The 20,548-nt window shown below is 38.2% G+C and overlaps 1 protein-coding gene across 1 annotated transcript; it reads left to right on the top strand.

Annotated features, from left to right (window-relative positions):
• Positions 1 to 407: 407 nt before the first annotated feature.
• On the top strand, positions 408 to 20,224 carry LOC309509789 (uncharacterized protein). The gene is made up of 7 exons (XM_082184617.1): positions 408 to 1,207; positions 1,475 to 1,792; positions 3,267 to 3,593; positions 14,791 to 15,108; positions 18,360 to 18,686; positions 19,204 to 19,453; positions 19,873 to 20,224. The coding sequence occupies exons 1-6, from the start codon at positions 1,183 to 1,185 to the stop codon at positions 19,449 to 19,451; spliced, it is 1,563 nt and encodes a 520-aa protein (XP_082040743.1). The 5' UTR covers positions 408 to 1,182; the 3' UTR covers positions 19,452 to 19,453; positions 19,873 to 20,224.
• The last annotated feature ends 324 nt before the right edge of the window (positions 20,225 to 20,548 follow it).

Below are 20,548 nucleotides of genomic sequence, written 5' to 3'. Positions count from 1 at the left end.
TCATGCTGTGCTTTTTACTCTTTCAGATAGTTAAACTTTAATCAGGTTGTGTGTGTGTTACGGTATAGTATTTATGTGTGCATAGCGCCCTCTACGGGTAAAAAAAAAAAGCCTATCTATCTATCTATCTATCTATCTATCTATCTATCTATCTATCTATCTATCTATCTATCTATCTATCTATCTATCTATCTATCTATCTATCTATCTATCTATCTATCTATCTATCTATCTGAATGTGTGAATAGAAAAATTCATCTGTGGAATAATTTTGTCATTGCACATAGTTATCACCACTAGATGGCAGCATGTAGCATCAGTGTTCTGGAATCCTGCTCACCTGCCTGTTAAGACTTTAATAGCAGATAAGAAATGGGTGGATCACGGAGGGTTTTGACATACAACAATCCTTTCAGAAGCGTGTCGGGCTTTAAACGTCACTATATAGTCATCATCAGCATGCAAATACTCCATCTTTTGTATTTATGTCCGGATAGTTTTATTTGTTTTGATTACATTTTCGCATGTACATCGGGGTGTTTTGCAAGTAATATCACGATTAAATGATTATAATACCATCGCTATGATGACCCGAGCTACAGGACGCAGGATTTGATGATCAGCTGACTGGAGGTCATGTGATTCCTCCCGAACGCTGCGATTGGTTGCGTAGTAAATTAGTTGATGCCGACTTCAGATGTGCGTGCGATGATGATTCGAATTTTAGTTGCTATTAGCGACGCGTGATATGATATTAATTCTGACTTCAAAATCAGAAATCTACACTCAAACATCGCTGTCTGTTGATTGAGACGAGGCAAATTCAGATTGACTTTTGCCGAGTATTTTCTGTGCAGATCTTGCGATTTTGAACCTATTCGGAGAATTCCTGAGAGAAAACTTATTATATTCTAGAAGGAGCAGATCGGAGGATACCGTATATATTTTCCTTTTTTTCATATTCATATTATTTCTGAGGACGCTTTTATCTAATTGTTATTATTTGGGAGTTAAACTAGGAGTTTGTAGTTTTATTTAATTTTGTGTTTAATTTGATTATTTTTGTTTTATTTATTTATTATTTGACTTTTTTTGGTAGTATTTCAGAGGAGGGTTGTATTGTATTTTTGTTTTTGTATTGTATTTTGTATTGTTTCTATTGCAGGTTGGAGTAGGACGTTGATGGCTCACATGGGTGAAAGAGGAGGTGAGTGCTCTAGTTTTTCATTTGTTTATGGTTTGTTATGGTATGATGATGGACTAAATTAATGTGCAGAAACTTGTGCAAGGTAACGTTAACCCGATTTGATCCGCCAATTTTCCCAGCTAAGTGATCACATGTATTTGATTCCTTGCATGTGAAATAAACCTTTCAATTTGAGTAACAATTGTAACAATTTGTAATTGACCACTGACATTGATCATTGATTATTATCAAAACATAACTAACTATGTGATGTCTGAAATATTGCAGCTTCAGGCCACTCCAGATCCGGAGGAGCTGCTTCCACTCAGATGGATGATCTGGAGGTTTGTAGTTTCTGTTCTGGTGATTTTGTTTGTTTTGATGATGTCTCTGTGTTCCCAGGTCAGGCTTCCGGGAAGAGGCAGAGCGGCAGCCAGCAGAGCCCAGATGGAGGGACGTACAGCGTCGAGTGGAGCTCCGACCGCCTCCAAGAGATGATGTGCCCTCCGCTGCCAGGTCAAGTTCCTGTGGAGCCAACAGTGACCTGGACTCGCCGAACAGCTCAGGGTGCCGTGGAGGCTTCTCCTGCGAACAAGAACTCAACAGGTGAGATTGAAATAAGGCTGGGGGGGTGTAAAGTGTACGGATACAGATTTCGTGCATAAGACTGCTTCAAGCTTTTAACAGGTTAAGGTCTAGTCATATTTACCGTTGCTCAGCAAAATTTAGCTGAAATTTTCTTTCCGAAATGATTTCCAAAATATTTTAGTCGGACGTTTGTCTAACATATTAAATTGATTCGTTCAATAACTCACAATGTTCATTTATTGTTAATTTAACTGTTATATAAAATAAATATCACATTTGCAGTTGTGCACGGAAAACGGCACTCTTGCTGATGTGATATTGTAGGCAGCGCCGTCGCAGGTGGGGTGCGAGGCCCTGTGTGAACTTGAAATGCGAGGCCCTGCTCTTTGATGTGGATGCTCAATTGCGCATGAATAACAGTCACACGGACGTAGCTGTTCTAGTTCTATTGCACGCATAATCTCGCTGCAATACGTTTTTATCAAGTAGAATAATACAGCATAATCATGATTCATGCACATAGTCTCAGCTATGACTTTTTGCTATTTATTTCAAAGGGAAAAAAATCAACTGTGCAACGAGTCCTTTACATAAAGTCAGCTCGAGAATTTGTCCGAATACATACATAGATCCGCCTACTTAACTAATGTATATCTTAATGGTCCAGTGGTAGAACTTTCACCAAGCGTGTCAGAGGTTCTGGGTTCGAATCCGCGCTGGTATATATTTTTATTTTATTTTTCTCGTATAACGTTAGTTTTAAAACAAAAAAAATTATCAAAACCGATTATGTTCATCAGGTTGTATATCAAGCAGGGACACATTTGTGTGCATTATGTTAGAGTATCCGCAACGGATTGAAGCGCGCGTCCAAAGGAAGACAGTGCGGCGTGTGCGCAAGCCACACGAGAAAACACTGTATCCGCGCCACTGATCGCAGCTGCAAGGAGCACTTTGATCACTTGATAAAAAACACATATCAGCGCTAGATCGTCTCTTATTTAAAAAATAGTTAACTGGCCAGTTAACTGGAGATGTTTTATTTATTTGTAGAATTGTTACATTCGTGCAGCGAGATGTTTTAAAAAATGGTAAAAAACAAACAAAAAAACAGCAGGATTGCGAGGCCCCCTAGTGGCGCGAGGTCCTGTGCGGTTGCACAGTTCGCACAGTCTATGCGACGGCTCATTCAGGACGTTATCGGAACGTTTAGGGGACCATGTTTTATTTGGAAATGTAATGTTCCCAGAACGTCCCCACTTATGGTATGATGATGGACTAAATGAATGTGCAGAAACTTGTGCGAGGTAACGTTAACCCGATTTGATCCGCCAATTTTCCCAGCTAAGTGATCACATGTATTTGATTCCTTGCATGTGAAATAAACCTTTCAATTTGAGTAACAATTGTAACAATTTGTTATTGACCACTGACATTGATCATTGATTATTATCAAGACATAACTAATTATGTGATGTCTGAAATATTGCAGCTTCAGGCCGCTCCAGATCCGGAGGAGCTGCTTCCACCCAGATGGATGATCTGGAGGTTTGTAGTTTCTGTTCTGATGATTTCGCTCCTCTGCCTTCTGAGTTTTCTGTCTCTGTGTTCACAGGTCAGGCTTACGGGGAGAGGCAGAGCGGCAGCCAGCAGAGCCCAGATGGAGGGACGTACAGCGTCGAGTGGAGCTCCGACCGCCTCCAAGAGATGATGTGCCCTCCGCTGCCAGGTCAAGTTCCTGTGGAGCCAACAGTGACCTGGACTCGCCGAACAGCTCAGGGTGCCGTGGAGGCTTCTCCTGCGAACAAGAACTCAACAGGTGAGATTGAAATAAGGCTGGGGGGTGTAAAGTGTACGGACACAGATTTCGTGCATAAGACTGCTTCAAGCTTTTAACAGGTTAAGGTCTAGTCATATTTACCGTTGCTCAGCAAAATTTAGCTGAAATTTTCTTTCCGAAATGATTTCCAAAATATTTTAGTCGGACGTTTGTCTAACATATTTTTCAGAACATTGACAGAACATTCAAAAGTAACCATCCCATAATGTTTGCAAAATTATAAAACAGAATGTTCCCTGAACATTTGTATAACCGAGAAAAAACATGTTTAAAAGGATGTTTACTGGATGTCAATGCTTAATATTGTGAAATAAGACTTTGGGGCATTTATGCAGGCATTAAGCAGAAGCAGGGCCGTCGTATAATATATTTGCATTACTTGATTTGTAACATTACAGATAATAATTGAACAGTAAATATAAGTGTCATTGTGTCACTGTTTAATTTGAGGTCAGAGATGTTTCTAATAGATGTCTTTTCAATTGTGTGATTTCAGAAAAACCTACAGAACGTCGGAAGAGGAAAGGAATTCGTTCTTTCCTCATGAGAGTGTGGAAGGCTATGAAACAACACTTCGGCTGCTGTTGTCACAGTAGTGCTGTGGATGTTGTGGAGCCTTTCGTCCCTCCAGCAGATCTGGACCCAGAGCCTGAGCCAGATCACCCAGCCGTCAAGTTGCTGACCTTGGTGGAGTTCTTTAGCTCAGAGTCACTCAACATGGAGGATCTTTCGGACAGGGAATAAAGGTAAGCCAAAGGGTCTCTTAGGTGATCATTTGAAAATAAATTCATCATCTTTCACTGGACTCTAATTTAGATGTTCTTTGTTTATCTGAGTCACAGCGCGCGTGTCGGGCTTTAAACGTCACTATAGTCATCATCAGCATGCAAATACTCCATCTTTTGTATTTATGTCCGGATAGTTTTATTTGTTTTGAATGATGACATTTTCGCATGTACATCGGGGTGTTTTGCAAGTACAAGTAGATTAATTGATGCCGACTTCAGATGTGCGTGCGATGATGATTTGAATTTTAGTTGATATAGCGACGCGATTATGAATTCGATTATGAGTAACTATTGTAACAATTTGTAATTGACCACTGACATTGATCATTGATTATTATCAAAACATAATTAACTATGTGATGTCTGAAATATTCCAGCCTCAGGCCACTCCAGATCCAGAGGAGCTGCTTCCACTCAGACGGATGATCTGGAGGTTTGTAGTTTCTGTTCTGATGATTTTAAAACTAGATTAAAGACGCATCTCTTTAGCTAAGCATTCACATAATACTTGCCTTTTATACTACAGTTGAATCAGATCGAATGCATTAATATTATGAACAGCAGCTATGCTAATTATTTCCCATCTACTTTTCTGTTGTTATCTCGGGACGTTAGTCCCGAGGTAAATAGAGTTCGTCAGCTCCAGTTTGTATCCAGCCTCTCATGGAAACTTCAGATGCCCCAACACCCGTGAAGAGACGACGCGACGCCCGTGAAGAGACGACTCGATGCCCGTGAAGAAACGACGCGACGCCCGTGAAGAGACGACTCGATGCCCGTGAAGAAACGACGCGACGCCCGTGAAGAGACGACGCGACGCCCGTGAAGAAATGACGCGACGCCCGTGAAGAGACGACGCGACGCCCGTGAAGAGACGACTCGACGCCCGTGAAGAGACGACGCGACGCCCGTGAAGAGACGACTCGACGCCCGTGAAGAGACGACTCGACGCTGGCAATATGTTATGCCCTAAATAAATACATGATTAACTAACTGTATTTTTCTATGTACATTTCTGAAATGCACTTTCTGTGAAGCTGCTTTGAAACAATATGTATTGTGAAAAGCGCTATACAAATATCTTTTACTGGACTCTAATTTAGATGTCCTTTGTTTATCTGAGACATGGCTTCATGTATACTCCCCGTCAGCAGCATTAGAAGTGCCTGCTTTTAAACTGCATAAGAAAAATAGAGTTGGTTCTAAGGGGGGTGGAGTTATGATCTATGTGAAAACTGGTATCCAGTGTAATGAAATCGCTTGGTCAAATTGTATGGATTTGGAATGTATTGGCCTGAATCTTATTCTATCACCACAAATGTCCTTTGTATTAATTGTAATTTATAGTCCTCCCTCTTCAAATAGTAGTTTTTATGAAAATTTGAAACAATAACTTAAACAGTGTGATTGATTAATGAAATATGATTCTTATGGCATCCCAAAACATAAACTAGATGACTTCAGAAGTGAAGACTAAGACAGACTAATATTCTCCAAAGTATTAGAGCACACTAAAGATTTTAGTTGCAAATTTAGTCATAAAAATAAAAAAAACATACTGTCCACTGGATAAATTCTGATATTTTAAAACTGATGAAAGAACGGATCTTGCTTTAAAAACTAATAAATCAAAGTTAAGTCATGATAGCCAACATTTTATGTTAAGGAACAAGGTGGTAAAGATACTCAGAAAAGCTAAGGCATAGGGATAATTGAACCAGCAAGAGTTCATTCCAAAATAATCTGGAACTAGTTGAATAAATGAAAAGGAGATTAAAAAGAAAGATAGGACACATCTTTCACATGGATACATATGTTTTTTTTTTAAGTTTTAAGTTATTTTACTTACTAAGCACTGTCAACATTAGTATCTTAATATTCAGATTTTAGTCATTCTTCTTTGTAATAATTGCTCTTAGTTATTTGCTTTCTCCTGTTGCTATTTTTCTTACCTCTTATGAAGCACTATATATGTTTAGACTGATTTTCGCATGGAATCATGTACTTGTTTTTTTAGTTTTTTTTTAGAATGTGATTTTTTTCTCTCTCTCTCTTTTGTGTGTGTGTGTATTAATATAAGATCCTTTGTGTTTATCAATGTGCACTGTCCCTATGAACAAATAAACATGAGAGACTGCAAGACAGGAAAGAAGTCATCACAGCCATATTTGCTTTGTTTTAATAGTAGTATGATTTTACACAGCAAAATATGTAGATGTATAGATATAGTAGTTTTTTTCCTACCCTTTATTTGTACTTTAATATTTGTGTGTATATATATGTCATTGGTCTCTTACTTTGTATAAGCAGCTATGTCTTGTTAATACAAAAAAGGTACAGAAATCAAATAAAAACATTTAAAGTTAAGACGATCATCTTTATTTATACAGCACTTCATACAATATTGTTTCAAAGCAGCTTTACAGTGATAAACTAAAAGATAAGGATCAATAATGCAAACACACTTCAATTCTCTAAGATTCAGCTCTAAGACAGTAGTGTCATTATTCAGCTGGAGTCAGTTCATAGTTGATTCAGTTCAGTAATTGTGTAAAGTTCATCAATTATGTAATGAGTTCCATTCAGCTGTAAAGCAGCTCTGCAGAAAACAGTGCTGTCATCATTCAGCTCAATAAAAATCTTGACAAACATTATAAGTGGATCTTAGTTGGATTATAAAAAGTGTGACATGATCCCTTTAAATAAATTCTTTCAAAGAATAGAAAAATTAGGTTCATGACACAGCCCTCTCCATGGTTGTTAAATAAAATAAAAAAAAACAGTCAGTTATTATGCTAGCTTATGCACCGGGAGGGGGGGCATACTGTCACAGTTATGCTCTGCTTGAGTTTGGTTTATGTCATTGCTGTTTTCCTTCCTGCCTGAGTTCGTTATTAGTTTCTATGGTTAGTATTTGATTAGTCATTCTGTTCATTCTGTTCTGTGTCCTAATTAGTTCCCTTTGTTTGTTCCTTGTATTTAAGGCCTTGTGTTTCATTTGTGAATTGTCCGGTCTCGTTATACGGTTGTGTTTCCTCGCCTGCCTTTGTGTTAAGTTACCTGTGGATACCATTAAAGGCTGCTTTGAATCTGATTCTTCATCGTTGTGTGTGTTCCTGCAACCTATCATGACAATAACTAATCAAACCAATGATCAAACCAATACTTGAAGACACCAATAGCCTACTTAAGAAACCAATATACTTGAACAAAACAATGTGAATGTATACTTGGAAAAGAAAAATATATATATACTCAAACAAACCAATAAATACTTGAGCAAACCGATGTGTCTAAACGAATATTTAGTAGAACAAACAAATATATACTTGAACAAACCAATATGTACTTGAGGAAACCATTGCGTAGCCTACTCGAGGAAACTAATGTAGCCTATACTTGAACAAACTGTTGTATAAATGAACAAACCCATGTGTAGGCTCCTTGAACAAACTGATGTATCTAAACAGGGTTTCTGCACACTTTGTAAAGTCAGATTTAAGGCTTTTTAAGACATTTTTAAGACACGAAGAAATCAAAATTAATACCGTTCATTAGGGGTGTGCAATATTGACCAAATATGTCTCGATATTTTCAAAGTTTTGTTGATAATCATTAGATAATATTTTACTGATTGTGTTTTTGTGCTGGGTGCCATGGCTGGTTTAGGCCTGTTGTTGACAGCTGACTGAAGAAGATATTCATATTTTTTATATTCTATGCAGTGGTCAGTTCACATTCACAACAGTGACAGAAATTATTATTTTTTATTAAGGGGTAATATTTGCCACCTTAAATTGATTTATTTCCAGGGGCATTTTCACCTATATATGGACATTTGTAGATGTATGCATAACCTTTTATGTCAAATTCTAACATTCAAATTAAATTTGATTAGAATAATAACATAATACCACTGTTAACAGTCAAATTAAATCATTAAATCAAAATCCATCTTTGCAGTGCAGAGGTGACACAGAAGCGGCATCAGATCTGGCATTCATATATTTACACTGCATTTACAATTGCATAAATAAAGCTATGAGATTGTTGTTGTTGTTTTTTATTCAATATTTAAATATGAACTAATTTCTCATTTTAACGTTCTAATTAAAGGGTACTTTGAATGTGAAACTAAAACTGCCAGTAGGTGGCGGCAAGTCACTGTCTTAATAAGTGAGCTGAGGGAGTCATTAATTCAAACGATTTGTTCAAACGATTCATTCAGGAAAGAAGTGATTGTTCGTTGAATCATTAAATTGATTCGTTCAATAACTCACAATGTTCATTTATTGTTAATTTAACTGTTATATAAAATAAATTTCACATTTGCAGTTGTGCACGGAAAACGGCACTCTTGCTCAGGGCCGTGCAGAGACCTCTGGAGGGGCAGGTGCTCAAAGTATAAAAGGGGGCACAGGGAACAAGGCTTTAAATAGGGCTGTGCTCAAAATATCAATACAGCAATATATCAATATGGATGATTCTGTATCGATACGGCAGCAAATGCATTGATGCAGTTTTGAAAAAGAAACAGAACAGAAAAGACTAATTTTAAGTTTAAGAGAAAAAAAAAAATGTATGTGCACCTATTAATAACTCTGGGATTAGAAACTGAAGTATCTTAAGTTGTCCCAACCTGATGGATTTTTTCTTCTCTGTTAAACAGAATAATAAAGAACAGCTGTAATAGTAAACTGTGTAGGACAAAATCAACGTGGCCCATGTTTCGTTCAGTACAGTATAGTTTTATTTAATGCCATGTCAGCATCTGTGGCTATTTTCATGGCATAAACTGATTTACAAAAATACAAGAGTTACATTTATACAATGAAAATAAAAACAAAGCAAACAGAAAAAATACAGCAATTAATACTTTACAAGATTTTTTACATTAATGTGGTACCTGTTCTGGTAAATTCTTACTAAAGTCCTTAAGTGAGTTTGCTGCCTTTGCTGTTGTTGTTGTTACTGCTGCTGATGATGATGATGATGATGATGATGATGATGATACTGCTGGAGCTGATCTGAGACTGTAGACATTAAAACAAACATATAGTAGATATATTAGCTGATTAAACCATTTTTATGTGACCATGACAAGATGTAAAGATTGCTGACAGTGTTTAGAACTGGCTCACTAGCTCACTGACCTGCTGTAAAGCTGACTCTGCCCAGGCTGTTAGGGGAGATGTTCACAGAGACTGCTGCACACAAAACATAAGATACTGGTAAGCCTTACCAGTGTTGTGATAATAATTTTTAAGGCACTCTACGTTTTTTTTTTTTATTAATACTGTAGAAATAATAACAATAGTTTAAAGTATAAATAATAGTTTTTAGTCAAATAACATAAAAAGACCAGACCCTCTGAAACTTGTCTCTCTCAAACAGCAAGCTAACGTTACTTCTACAGCCTACACACAGCAATATAAACAACATCTCTGTCTGCATGCTCTCTTCACGTCGTTCTTGTAAAATAATAATAATAAGTAAACAAACATCAAAAGCACTTCGTTGAGAATGAAACACCACTTACCAGCAGCCGCAGAGTTGAAGATATCCTCTGGTAGTGCGCGTAGCCGCGCGAAATTAAAAAATGCGCGTGCAGCGTGAGGAATCGTCCCGGATGAGTTCGTAAGGTGAAAGGTCATCATGTGGGTCTTTTTATTTACGGCTAAATTATTATTCATTAATTTTACTAATAGTTAGATTGGGCAGGCATCCACAAAAGGGCCTTTAATAAAAAAAAAAGGAGAGGAAATTTTGCCTTGACAAAAGGGCACTTTGGGCACCAAGGGGCAAAAGGGTAGGTGCTGGAGCATAATATAGGCCATAATATAGACCCCCATAATATAGGCCTATAATGATAAATATCTAGACATACAGTATATTTGTATTTGACTGCATGGTTGTTGTTGTTGTTGTTGTTTTTTATCACACATGAAGGTACATTTTAACTGAAAGGTTTTGTTCCCAGGACAAGAACATTTTTCATGAAATCCAGGTCAGGCAAGCTATCACAATTAACTGAGGCAAGTTGTAATGTTTTTTAAATTTTTTTATTATTTTTTAATGTTATTATTAGGCTAGCCAACTATTATTTTACAATTTATTAATTAGGCCTATTACAGTAATACAGCATTAATTCAATAACTGTTCGTCAAAACAATTATTTAATATTCTATACACTACATTTAGCTGTTTCATGCATTTTGCTACACAACTTTAATTGCAGGTTCTATTATTACAATTTACCCAATAGTGTGACAGGGACACAATGCCTCACTATTTTTTTTTTCCTGCTAATATGTTCAGTACCCTTTTTGTATAGCCAAGACTTTCTCCCTACCTTTGAAATAAACCGATTTTCTTCTCACTGCAACATCCGCGCTTGTAACCGTAGTAACTAATGTGCATTGTAGCCCAGCCCCCTGCACACTACGTCATTTGACTGACAGGTAGATGCGGCGCAGTTTTCATCATGCTTGATAGTGAGAGTCGCGCGCACTGATTCTTTCACAGAGAACCGGAGAGAGCATCTTATCCTCGTCACCTTTTCTGATCTCTCACGTGCAAGTTTTTTTTTTCAACCAGGGTGCAAGTGTTTGTTTTCAGAAACGGAGAGAAATGAGCGCAGTATCATTTCGAACGAGAGATCGAAATTGTAATATTACTGATAATTAGCCTATTATTCTGTTGCCCTTATACAAGGAGCAATTGTATGAAGGTAAAATGATGCCATAATGAATTGCATGCGCAGGGTAAGATTTGTGAAAGTGTACATAAAATTGCAAGCGTAAATTAAATTTGCATGCGAGAGAGAAGATTTGTAAAGGTGTAAATCGCCTTTCAAGTGTAAGAAAAAAAATATTTGCAGCATTTAACTGTTATTCGTAAGTGTAATTCATGTATTGTGAAGCTGCAGCTTCATGCTAACGCAAAATAAATAGGATCTGTATTCTTCTGACTTCCATTTTTCCGCGCTAACACTTTTGGCACGGTTTTTGCGCACAAATACGGCAAAAAGCACTGCAGGCCTGTGAACAGCAATTTGCGACCGAAAACAACAGAGTTAGGAACTGCAAAACAGATTTATTGCGTAAAATCAAACTTTGTGTAAAAAAATAAACTGTTGCAAATGTCTATATGACTTGTTGTGTACATGAGGCAAAAAAAGTTCCCGAAATAACCCGATTTGTACAGTTGCGTCTTTCCTTTACCTGCGCTTCCAGTTTTGGCACGGTTCTCTCACTCATTGAGTTTTGCAAGCGCGAAGAGGAGGGAGGGTCCACCTTCTTCATGTAGCCAATCAGATGAGCTTCTCGCTGACTCTAGGTTTACTCTTACCTGATTGGTTCAATAAACACGCCAGTCACCAGAACACATCTTTATCTTCATTTGGCTCAGAAACGTTCTCGTTGCCGAAATGGTACTTTTAGTGCACACATACATGTTAAATAAATAGATAAATAAACAAACAAATAAATAAACATACATCATGATTGCTTAATAAGCTGTGCACCATTAGGCTGATTAAGGCTGACTAACATTCATACTGAATTTCAAGCTGGTGTTAACGTTATTGGATTGAAATTTGATATATTATATAATCTGTTACACCACTGAGCAGATGTTAAACTTTACAATCAAAACATTTAAAACCCATTCTTTATGTAATAATACCATTCTGATGCAGTGTTTTTCACATCAGGTCTCTGTTCATGGTAATTAACACTATTTATTTATATATTTTGAAATATTGTCTTGGTCGCACTGTCAATATTCATTCTGATTAGTGATTACTTTCGTGTGACTGATCAAGCTATTTTATGTAGCTAGCATGAATAACAAAATGCTTTCTCTGTGTCCAGATTTGACTGTAATGAAAAACTAATACTAAATTAAAAACTTTCACAAAAAGTAACAAATTATGTCTGAATAAAAACCCAGCAACCAGGGAATATACAGCCTCTTGATATGATTATATATGGGGCTATACAGCCATCTAGTGGTTGCACGATGGCATTGCAGGTGGTAAATGGTGCATAATTCAGAGATGCTCTTAAAATACAATATTGAAAATTGAAAAAATATTATTGTAACTCATTTAAGTTAAATAATAATAGTAGCCTATGCATGCAGTAGTGCAGATACTTAATTTTCTTAACACACCAGCTCGAAATTCAGTATGAACTCATATAGGCAGCCTAATGGTTCACAGGCTATTAAGCAATCATGATCTATTTATCTATTTATTTAACATGTATGTGTGCATTAAAAGTACCATTTCGGCAACAAGAACGTTTCTGAGCCAAATGAAGATAAAGATGTGTTCTGGTAACTGGCGTGTTTATTGAACCAATCAGATAAGAGTAAACCTAGAGTCAGCGAGAAGCTAATCTGATTGGCTACATGAAGAAGGTGGACCCTCCCTCCTCTTCGCGCTTGCAAAACTCAATGAGTGAGAGAACCGTGCCAAAACTGGAAGCGCAGGTAAAGGAAAGACGCAACTGTACAAATCGGGTTATTTCGGGAACTTTTTTTGCCTCATGTACACAACAAGTCATATAGACATTTGCAACAGTTTATTTTTTTACACAAAGTTTGATTTTACGCAATAAATCTGTTTTGCAGTTCCTAACTCTGTTGTTTTCGGTCGCAAATTGCTGTTCACATAAGCGCTTTTTGCCGTATTTGTGCGCAAAAACCGTGCCAAAAGTGTTAGCGCGGAAAAATGGAAGTCAGAAGAATACAGATCCTATTTATTTTGCGTTAGCATGAAGCTGCAGCTTCACAATACATGAATTACACTTACGAATAACAGTTAAATGCTGCAAATATTTTTTTTCTTACACTTGAAAGGCGATTTACACCTTTACAAATCTTCTCTTGCGCATGCAAATTTAATTTACGCTTGCAATTTTATGTACACTTTCACAAATCTTACCCTGCGCATGCAATTCATTATGGCATCATTTTACCTTCATACAATTGATAAAAATAAATAAATAAAATAAAACTTTATTTTGGGAAATGGGCAGCACAGCAATGGATTCTAAGAAAGATGAGAAGAAAAATTCTAGAAAAAGAAGATCGCTTCGGATACACATGCCTGTAAGTTAATATCTGACGATACTGATTTTCTTCTTCCACAGATTCAAAGCCAAAAGTTGTGGACGGACTGGAACATGATACAGACACATAGCTACACATTTAATTCACATTTTCTCTGCTCGCCATGGTTTCGCACTGACATTGTGAAATGAGCTTCAAATGGATTTGACTTTTCAGAAGCTATTTCAAAAAGGCAAGATAGTGCTTTTGTCTTGTGTTTACTGAATATATTCATATTTAAACAGTCACCACATGTTTAAAAATCAGCATGCAAATACTCCATCTTTTGTATTTATGTCCGGATAGTTTTATTTGTTTTGATGACATTTTCGCATGTACATCGGGGTGTTTTGCAAGTAATATCACGATTAAATGATTATAATACCATCGCTATGACCCGAGCTACAGGACGCAGGATTTGATGATCAGCTGACTGGAGGTCATGTGATTCCTCCCGAACGCTGCGATTGGTTGCGTAGTAAATTAATTTATGCCGAATTCAGATGTGCGTGCGATTATGATTCGAATTTTAGTTGCTATTAGCGACGCGTCAAATGATATTAATTCTGACAAAAATATACACTCAAACATCGCTGTCTGTTGATTGAGACGAGGCAAATTCAGATTGACTTTTGCCGAGTATTTCTGTGCAGATCTTGCGATTTTGAAGCTATTCGGAGAATTCCTGAGAGAAAACCTGTTATATTCTAGAAGGAGCAGATCGGAGGATATATATTTTCCTTTTTTTCATATTCATATTATTTCTGAGGACGCTTTTATCTAACGTTAATTGTTATTATTTGGGAGTTAAACTAGGAGTTTGTAGTTTTATTTAATTTTGTGTTTAATTTGATTATTTTTGTTTTATTTATTTATTATTTGACTTTTTTTGGTAGTATTTCAGAGGAGGGTTGTATTGTATTATTGTTTTTGTATTGTATTTTGTATTGTTTCTATTGCAGGTTGGAGTAGGACGTTGATGGCTCACATGGGTGAAAGAGGAGGTGAGTGCTCTAGTTTTTCATTTGTTTATGGTTTGTTATGGTATGATGATGGACTAAATTAATGTGCAGAAACTTGTGCAAGGTAACGTTAACCCGATTTGATCCGCCAATTTTCCCAGCTAAGTGATCACATGTATTTGATTCCTTGCATGTGAAATAAACCTTTCAATTTGAGTAACAATTGTAACAATTTGTAATTGACCACTGACATTGATCATTGATTATTATCAAAACATAACTAACTATGTGATGTCTGAAATATTGCAGCTTCAGGCCACTCCAGATCCGGAGGAGCTGCTTCCACTCAGACGGATGATCTGGAGGTTTGTAGTTTCTGTTCTGGTGATTTTGTTTGTTTTGATGATGTCTCTGTGTTCACAGGTCAGGCTTCCGGGAAGAGGCAGAGCGGCAGCCAGCAGAGCCCAGATGGAGGGACGTACAGCGTCGAGTGGAGCTCCGACCGCCTCCAAGAGATGATGTGCCCTCCGCTGCCAGGTCAAGTTCCTGTGGAGCCAACAGTGACCTCGACTCGCCGAACAGCTCAGGGTGCCGTGGAGGCTTCTCCTGCGAACAAGAACTCAACAGGTGAGATTGAAATAAGGCTGGGGGGTGTAAAGTTTACGGATACAGATTTCGTGCATAAGACTGCTTCAAGCTTTTAACAGGTTAAGGTCTAGTCATATTTACCGTTGCTCAGCAAAATTTAGCTGAAATTTTCTTTCCGAAATGATTTCCAAAATATTTTAGTCGGACGTTTGTCTAACATATTAAATTGATTCGTTCAATAACTCACAATGTTCATTTATTGTTAATTTAACTGTTATATGTAAAATAAATATCACATTTGCAGTTGTGCACGGAAAACGGCACTCTTGCTGATGTGATATTGTAGGCATCGCCGTCGCAGGTGGGGTGCGAGGCCCTGTGTGAACTTGAAATGCGAGGCCCTGCTCTTTGATGTGGATGCTCAATTGCGCATGAATAACAGTCACACGGACGTAGCTGTTCTAGTTCTATTGCACGCATAATCTCGCTGCAATACGTTTTTATCAAGTAGAATAATACAGCATAATCATGATTCATGCACATAGTCTCAGCTATGACTTTTTGCTATTTATTTCAAAGGGAAAAAAATCAACTGTGCAACGAGTCCTTTACATAAAGTCAGCTCGAGAATTTGTCCGAATACATACATAGATCCGCCTACTTAACTAACGTATATCTTAATGGTCCAGTGGTAGAACTTTCACCAAGCGTGTCAGAGGTTCTGGGTTCGAGTCCGCGCTCGTATATATTTTTATTTTATTTTTCTCGTATAACGTTAGTTTTAAAAATGTTTTTTTTATCAAAACCGATTATGTTCATCAGGTTGTATATCAAGCAGGGATACATTTGTGTGCATTATGTTAGAGTATCCGCAACGGATTGAAGCGCGCGTCCAAAGGAAGACAGTGCGGCGTGTGCGCGAGCCACACGAGAAAACACTGTATCCGCGCCACTGATCGCAGCTGCAAGGAGCACTTTGATCACTTGATAAAAAACACATATCAGCGCTAGATCGTCTCTTATTTAAAAAATAGTTAACTGGCCAGTTAACTGGAGATGTTTTATTTATTTGTAGAATTGTTACATTCGTGCAGCGAGATGTTTTAAAAAGTGAAAAAAAAACAGAAAAAAAAACAGCAGGATTGCGAGGCCCCCTAGTGGCGCGAGGCCCTGTGCGGTTGCACAGTTCGCACAGTCTATGCGACGGCTCATTCAGGACCAGGCACGGATTTAGAAAGCAGAGGCCCCTGGGCACAAAATCTTGGAGGCCCCCCTCCCCCCTCGTAGCCCAAACTAACACAGCATCTTAATTTTTAGAAACAGTAAAAGGAAGCTGTGGGTTTTTCTTTAGTTTAAATCAAAACCACTTTCTCCAACTCCATTTCTTGTGATGTTAACTGTGACAGCAAAGGAGATCTATAAATATCTATAAAACAAAAGACAAAAAGGAAACTATCACAGAACAAAATCAGAAAAAAGTTTGTGTGTTTTAACATGTGTGTGTTTGGGTAGTGTGTGTGTGCATCCACACATGCACAGGTCCAAGGGCTTGATGTTTGCAAGCACACATGTATGTACACGAACATAATGAACATGCTCCTGAAAACTATTTTTTTCTCTTATTTTCAATCACTCCAATTCACTTTAAATGGTCGCCAGTTTTTTAACCAAAATGAGAAGCCTACTCTCAGATAGATGAGGCCTACGATTAATCAGATGCAAATAGAAATATAAAACTGGTCCTAATTTAAAGAAAACAAGCTGACAAAAAGATTGAATCCAATATTGGGTGATGATATAGCATAACAAGTGCAAGTTTTTATAATAATGAAAGTTTTTATAGGCTGGCCATTTTTAACCGGGAACATCAAAAGTGTTATAGGGTTTTGAGCACAACCTGAGGATTAAAAAAAAAGGAAATTCTACACAGGTGCCATGCATTAGGCTACACACCGTGAGTAATGAATTGGAAACATGCGCTCTGCGCTAGTGGACGCGCACTGTTATGAATGCTCACGCAACTTCTTCTGTATTCTCGAAATGTTTCGACTTTAATCTCGAAATACTATGTGTATATATATATATATATATATATATATTTTTATTTTTTTTTATTTTTACGTTGCGGTTCAGGGCTTCCGTACTTCTCTGCAGTGAACTGACGGAAAAAGGTGAAAGATAGGCTACTTTTAAAATGTGAAATATTAATTGAAAGAAGCCTAACGTTACCCTCAACTAGAGAACGAGTCCCACATATTATGCATTGATAAGCCTAGAACGGGTATCTGGTCATAAAAATGAACCGTCAACATTAATACAACAATGTTACATGATTTAAAAAGCAACAGGGACAAGAGGGGTGGTGTGGGTGCTGGGCTCTAGCTAAATCAGAATTATTTATTTGGGATCGGCGGTGGACGCAGATTTAGGCTTCTTCGCCGATCCGGGCATCTAAAAATCAGGGTTTTTAATTAGGGAAAAAGTAATAGATAGGCCTACATTTTGAGGCTGTCAAACTGGTAATGTACGTCACCGCCGGTGTGGTTAACAATCGACTCCGGTTGAAGAGATGAGTCCGAGTCGACTTTTGAAAAAAGTGGAGATGGTTGAAATATTACTCCAAATTAAATTCTCTCTGCTATCCTTCTCCCCTTTAGCTTTGCGTTTTGTGGCTCCACCGTTTTTTATCCATGTTGTTGTATTTTTTCTTGCCGCTATCAACAGTTTTCGCGGTAAGTTGGCTCGTCATCATCAGACACAGCCGACACAGCCAAAAAACTGATCATCATACTTTTTTGTGTGCAAATAAATTATTGTTAACACACATACACACAAACTCATTAATTAATTTTCTTTTAATTGAATAAAAAACAAACAAAAAAATAAATAAAAAAAAGGTCACACAGTAGTGGGGTCTTGGAGGCCCCCTAGAGGTCGGAGGCCCCCGGGCACCGGCCCAATCGGCCCGGTGGTAAATCCGGCCTTGTTCAGGACGTTATCGTAACGTTTAGGGGACCATGTTTTATTTGGAAATGTGATGTTCCCAGAACGTCCCCACTTATGGTATGATGATGGACTAAATGAATGTGCAGAAACTTGTGCGAGGTAACGTTAACCCGATTTGATCCGCCAATTTTCCCAGCTAAGTGATCACATGTATTTGATTCCTTGCATGTGAAATAAACCTTTCAATTTGAGTAACAATTGTAACAATTTGTAATTGACCACTGACATTGATCATTGATTATTATCAAAACATAACTAATTATGTGATGTCTGAAATATTGCAGCTTCAGGCCGCTCCAGATCCGGAGGAGCTGCTTCCACCCAGATGGATGATCTGGAGGTTTGTAGTTTCTGTTCTGATGATTTCGCTCCTCTGCCTTCTGAGTTTTCTGTCTCTGTGTTCACAGGTCAGGCTTACGGGGAGAGGCAGAGCGGCAGCCAGGAGAGCCCAGATGGAGGGACGTACAGCGTCGAGTGGAGCTCCGACCGCCTCCAAGAGATGATGTGCCCTCCGCTGCCAGGTCAAGTTCCTGTGGAGCCAACAGTGACCTCGACTCGCCGAACAGCTCAGGGTGCCGTGGAGGCTTCTCCTGCGAACAAGAACTCAACAGGTGAGATTGAAATAAGGCTGGGGGGTGTAAAGTGTACGGACACAGATTTCGTGCATAAGACTGCTTCAAGCTTTTAACAGGTTAAGGTCTAGTCATATTTACCGTTGCTCAGCAAAATTTAGCTGAAATTTTCTTTCCGAAATGATTTCCAAAATATTTTAGTCGGACGTTTGTCTAACATATTTTTCAGAACATTGACAGAACATTCAAAAGTAACCATCCCATAATGTTTGCAAAATTATAAAACAGAATGTTCCCTGAACATTTGTATAACCGAGAAAAAACATGTTTAAAAGGATGTTTACTGGATGTCAATGCTTAATATTGTGAAATAAGACTTTGGGGCATTTATGCAGGCATTAAGCAGAAGCAGGGCCGTCGTATAATATATTTGCATTACTTGATTTGTAACATTACAGATAATAATTCAACAGTAAATATAAGTGTCATTGTGTCACTGTTTAATTTGAGGTCAGAGATGTTTCTAATAGATGTCTTTTCAATTGTGTGATTTCAGAAAAACCTACAGAACGTCGGAAGAGGAAAGGAATTCGTTCTTTCCTCATGAGAGTGTGGAAGGCTATGAAACAACACTTCGGCTGCTGTTGTCACAGTAGTGCTGGGGATGTTGTGGAGCCTTTCGTCCCTCCAGCAGATCTGGACCCAGAGCCTGAGCCAGATCACCCAGCCGTCAAGTTGCTGACCTTGGTGGAGTTCTTTAGCTCAGAGTCACTCAACATGGAGGATCTTTCGGACAGGGAATAAAGGTAAGCCAAAGGGTCTCTTAGGTGATCATTTGAAAATAAATTCATCATCTTTCACTGGACTCTAATTTAGATGTTCTTTGTTTATCTGAGTCACAGCGCGCGTGTCGGGCTTTAAACGTCACTATAGTCATCATCAGCATGCAAATACTCCATCTTTTGTATTTATGTCCGGATAGTTTTATTTGTTTTGAATGATGACATTTTCGCATGTACATCGGGGTGTTTTGCAAGTACAAGTAGATTAATTGATGCCGACTTCAGATGTGCGTGCGATGATGATTTGAATTTTAGTTGATATAGCGACGCGATTATGAATTCGATTATGAGTAACTATTGTAACAATTTGTAATTGACCACTGACATTGATCATTGATTATTATCAAAACATAACTAACTATGTGATGTCTGAAATATTCCAGCCTCAGGCCACTCCAGATCCAGAGGAGCTGCTTCCACTCAGACGGATGATCTGGAGGTTTGTAGTTTCTGTTCTGATGATTTTAAAACTAGATTAAAGACGCATCTCTTTAGCTAAGCATTCACATAATACTTGCCTTTTATACTACAGTTGAATCAGATCGAATGCATTAATATTATGAACAGCAGCTATGCTAATTATTTCCCATCTACTTTTCTGTTGTTATCTCGGGACGTTAGTCCCGAGGTAAATAGAGTTCGTCAGCTCCAGTTTGTATCCAGCCTCTCATGGAAACTTCAGATGCCCCAACACCCGTGAAGAGACGACGCGACGCCCGTGAAGAGACGACTCGATGCCCGTGAAGAAATGACGCGACGCCCGTGAAGAGACGACTCGATGCCCGTGAAGAGACGACGCGACGCCCGTGAAGAGACGACTCGATGCCCGTGAAGAGACGACGCGACGCCCGTGAAGAAATGACGCGACGCCCGTGAAGAGACGACTCGACGCCCGTGAAGAGACGACGCGACGCCCGTGAAGAGACGACTCGACGCTGGCGATATGTTATGCCCTAAATAAATACATGATTAACTAACTGTATTTTTCTATGTACATTTCTGAAATGCACTTTCTGTGAAGCTGCTTTGAAACAATATGTATTGTGAAAAGCGCTATAC

Source organism: Leuciscus leuciscus (assembly GCF_965113295.1).
Source record: "Leuciscus leuciscus genome assembly, chromosome: 11".
NCBI classification, from domain to species: Eukaryota; Metazoa; Chordata; class Actinopteri; order Cypriniformes; family Leuciscidae; genus Leuciscus; species Leuciscus leuciscus.
The sequence above is the reverse complement of the archived record's forward strand: the minus strand, read 5'-3'. Positions and strand labels throughout refer to the sequence as shown.

Excerpts from the sequence above, each read along its gene's own strand:
- LOC309509789 (XM_082184617.1), top strand. The coding sequence starts at position 1,183 with ATGGCTCACATGGGTGAAAGAGGAG. Across the intron at positions 15,109-18,359 it reads TGCGAACAAGAACTCAACAG|CTTCAGGCCGCTCCAGATCC; the intron begins GTGAGATTGAAA and ends GAAATATTGCAG. Across the intron at positions 18,687-19,203 it reads TGCGAACAAGAACTCAACAG|AAAAACCTACAGAACGTCGG; the intron begins GTGAGATTGAAA and ends GTGTGATTTCAG.